The following is a 3,357-nucleotide window of genomic DNA, read 5'->3' as shown; positions in this document are numbered from 1 at the left end:
AGAGGTGGGTGTGTGTTGTTGTCTGTTTCTTTTTTAACTACCGGCCTAGAAGAATTGACTCTAATACCAAGTCTTCTACTACTGATGCTAAATAGGCTTACCGATATATTTTTGGAGCTTTGAATACTATAGCCCAGAACATAAATCTTATAGCTGATGCCACTGGATAGGACTTGAGTCCACAACGCTTAAAGAGAATACAATAATACACAGATCTAACTCCACAAACATGACTACCAAGAAACATTTGACATTTGATGCAAGTAGTAACACCTGGAAAGTTACATTTACAAGGACCTCACTGTTGCTGCCCATGTGAATGACAAACAAAATTAACAATCACATCGACAACTCTAGGCTCTGGCCATGTGAGTGGCACCTGATCATGATGAGAATGATTGCCCAACAAAACACTACATCCATAGCTAGTAATACCTCGTTCACGTAGACTTTACAGCATCTTCAGCTTGCGACGAGCCTACCACATTCCTAGTTGTTCCTCTCTTCGCCTGCATGGGTCAAGTAAAATCAGCAATGAGGCATGAGCAATGTCAGTTTGCATGGTGAGAAATTAGCCAGGTGGATGGATGTCCTAACCTCACATCATGCTACTACAGGGTGCAAAGGGAAACCAAGTGGTAACCTTGGAGCGCTGGCTCACTCTTCGGTTTGAATGAGAAGTACCTTCCAAGTTTACGCACTGATGGATGTGTAAAAAAATACATTAGTATGGCCAAATATAACGTTGCGATTTTATATGTGGTGATAATACTAACACAAGAATCACCTTTATCATAGATGAGATCAGCAGCTTTAGGAGGCAAGTCGCTCCTCAAGACGCCTTCTCTCACTTTGGCATGTGTTTCGGCTTCGTGCTGGAACATGGAGACTAGCTGCTGGAGCTCCAACTTTCTCACCTCCACCTGCTCATCGCTGATTGGTTTCTGCAGCCCGAAGTAGATGATCCCGAGAATGATCAACAGGACCCCTATCAGGAAGAGCAGACCAGAGAACAATGCAAAAGCGTAAGGAGTGTTTTTAGCTCCCGGTATCCCGTCGACATTGATTCCAAACAATCCGGTGATGATGGACAGAATGAGGCCACACCCACCAAAAATGGTCAGGTTATGCGTAATGCGAAGGCTCCTGTCCTGAGTATCAGAGCAACAGAGTTTGGTTAACATTTCTCTTGTACACAGTTGGAAGTCTTACAATAATTGTACTTGCACGCAGATTTGGAGTGAGCAATGAGATAAAAGATTACATGCTTCCCACTCATATACTTATGTTGGTTCCGTACACGTAAGTATTTTTTTTAATATTTCCAAGTATTTCATAGCACCATTTATCTCACAGTAGTACATTTTTCTGTCATAAGTACACCGTGGTTCATGATGAATGCTCAAGGATTCAGAATTTCCGATTTGATCAAAACCCAGAACCCTGAAGAAGAGTCTTCCAAAGTATTTACCTGCAACCAGGCACGCACAGTGCTCTGCATCACATCCTGGATGGTGAACAACCGACCACGGACGGCCTCTTGCTCTTCAATCATTTGTCTTGTGTCTTTCCTGATAGCTTCAAGTAAGGACTTTGTGGTGTTACCCCTCAGATACTGGAGCAGCTCAAATATTATCTCCTCTCTAGCATGCAGTGACCATTTCACTCTGATAACCTATTGAGTAAATGAATTAAACAGTACAGATGTGTTCACGATACACACTGTATTCTTCTGAATTTATTCTGTCTGAATAAAAATACCTGAGTAGCTAATCTTCTAATGTCCTGGTTAAATATTATGCACAGAAGGTTCAGGTCTTCTTGGTTTCTCCTGCACATGCTCATGCTGTCAGCGGAGATGAAAGAGATTTGGGGAAACCAAACAATATAACTTACCTGTTTACAAATTTGAGTTCAATTTCATCAGCTTCACCAAACACATATTTGCGCCACAATCTGTGATATGTAAATGTAATGCCTCAAGCATAATTTACAACACTAGTAACTAGAATTCTAGACCACTGAGTAGCTGTGTTCCTCAAAACATTTAGTTTTACCTGTCGTCCCATCGAGCAAGCCGGGAGGCCAAATGCGCTATAACTTCATGAATACTTTTAGGAGCTGTACTTCCACCGGCAGAAAGAAGCTCCTGAAGAGGGCAAGACCATGCAGGTGAAGAGGAAAATTGACTGAACAAAGATGGTTTCTGAACGAAACTTTTTACTGCAAATTTCTACCTCAACCTCTGTGACACCTATAACGTTAATGTTATGCGCAGAACCTTTCACATGAAGGGCTGTTATAAGAAAATTTTGAGCTTGCCATGCACGGAGCACAATGGGAATATCATCTTCGTCACCAGCTGGATCGCCAACAGACTGACCCAATAGCTCGAAGAGCAAGCCTCCTGCAACTCTAACTGGGACCTGAAAGAAGCTACAGCTAACTGTAAGTTGTGACAAAACCTATACAAAAGAAAATAAGCCAAGCCAAAGTAGTTACAATTCACCTCATAGAGCAGGTGCTTCATCTTCTCACTGATGAGCATGCTCTCGTCCCTGAGAGCCACGCGGATCGCCGGGTGCAGGCACCGCGCGCCGGCGAGCCACGCGTCCACCGCCGGGTGCGCTGCCGTGACGTGGCACCACCAGGTTGGCCCCGCCGGCCGCTGCCAGTACGGCGCGGCAACATCGGCGACCGTTATGTCGCAGCACTGACCGTCGTCGCAGCCGTCCATGAGGCCGCTCATCCCCTGCCCGTCCCACGCCGCGTAGTCACCCTCCACCATCTCCACCAACTCCGTTATCCTCCTCCACCCGATAGGCGCCCAGTAGCACTCCGCTGCCGCTGGCGACGCCGTCCCGTGCTGCTTGCACCGTGGCCTCGGCTCCTCGCCGTCCCCCAAACACAGTGTTTTGGGATCCATGGCTGAGAGGTCCTTGGGATACTGCGAGGAGTTGTTCCGGGAGAGGTTGGGCGGGCTACCGAAGCCGTGGCCGCGGACGAACTCGAAGGCGCAGACGAGGCCGCCGGTCCACAGGTCGGGCAGCGGCGACGCTTCCTTGGCGCCGCCGCCCACGCCCAGGCTGTGCATGAGCTCTTTCCTGGCGTTACCGGCGAAGCTGCTGTGCCACCCGTCCATGGTGTCGAGCAGCAGAACCTAGTAGCAGCTAGCTACTACTAGCTTGCCTGCGAATGCAACGGCGGCGACGGGATCTTTGAAGTTCGACTGTTTGAAGCTGCCAGTCGCACTTCTCGGCGTTTGTGTGGGCCCGGGGAGTCAGTTTGTGCCACATGCTTGTGCTTTTTTGGGCGTGTCTGGTACGCGTGTCAGAGGGAGTGTAGGCGGCGCGAAAG

At 47.9% G+C, this 3,357-nt stretch overlaps 1 protein-coding gene across 1 annotated transcript; it reads right to left on the bottom strand.

The window, feature by feature from the left end:
• Window positions 1-440: 440 nt before the first annotated feature.
• Window positions 441-3,142, bottom strand: LOC124663566. The gene is made up of 8 exons (XM_047201254.1): window positions 2,510-3,142; window positions 2,238-2,426; window positions 2,058-2,149; window positions 1,897-1,956; window positions 1,762-1,831; window positions 1,472-1,675; window positions 777-1,151; window positions 441-509 (listed from the first exon to the last, which is right to left on the bottom strand). The coding sequence occupies exons 1-8, from the start codon at window positions 3,140-3,142 to the stop codon at window positions 441-443; spliced, it is 1,692 nt and encodes a 563-aa protein (XP_047057210.1).
• Window positions 3,143-3,357: the final 215 nt, after the last annotated feature.

The sequence above is a fragment of the Lolium rigidum genome, chromosome 6 (genome assembly GCF_022539505.1).
Source record: "Lolium rigidum isolate FL_2022 chromosome 6, APGP_CSIRO_Lrig_0.1, whole genome shotgun sequence".
NCBI classification, from domain to species: Eukaryota; Viridiplantae; Streptophyta; class Magnoliopsida; order Poales; family Poaceae; genus Lolium; species Lolium rigidum.
The sequence above is the reverse complement of the archived record's forward strand: the minus strand, read 5'-3'. Positions and strand labels throughout refer to the sequence as shown.

What these genes read in the sequence shown, in the direction of transcription:
- LOC124663566 (XM_047201254.1), bottom strand. Translation starts at nt 3,142, where the DNA reads ATGGACGGGTGGCACAGCAGCTTCGCCGGTAACGCCAGGAAAGAGCTC. An exon ending in GAACTCAAATTTGTAAACAG is followed by an intron (nt 1,832 to 1,896) that starts GTAAGTTATATT and finishes GAGCATGTGCAG; the next exon opens with GAGAAACCAAGAAGACCTGA. An exon ending in CTGTGCGTGCCTGGTTGCAG is followed by an intron (nt 1,152 to 1,471) that starts GTAAATACTTTG and finishes TCTGATACTCAG; the next exon opens with GACAGGAGCCTTCGCATTAC.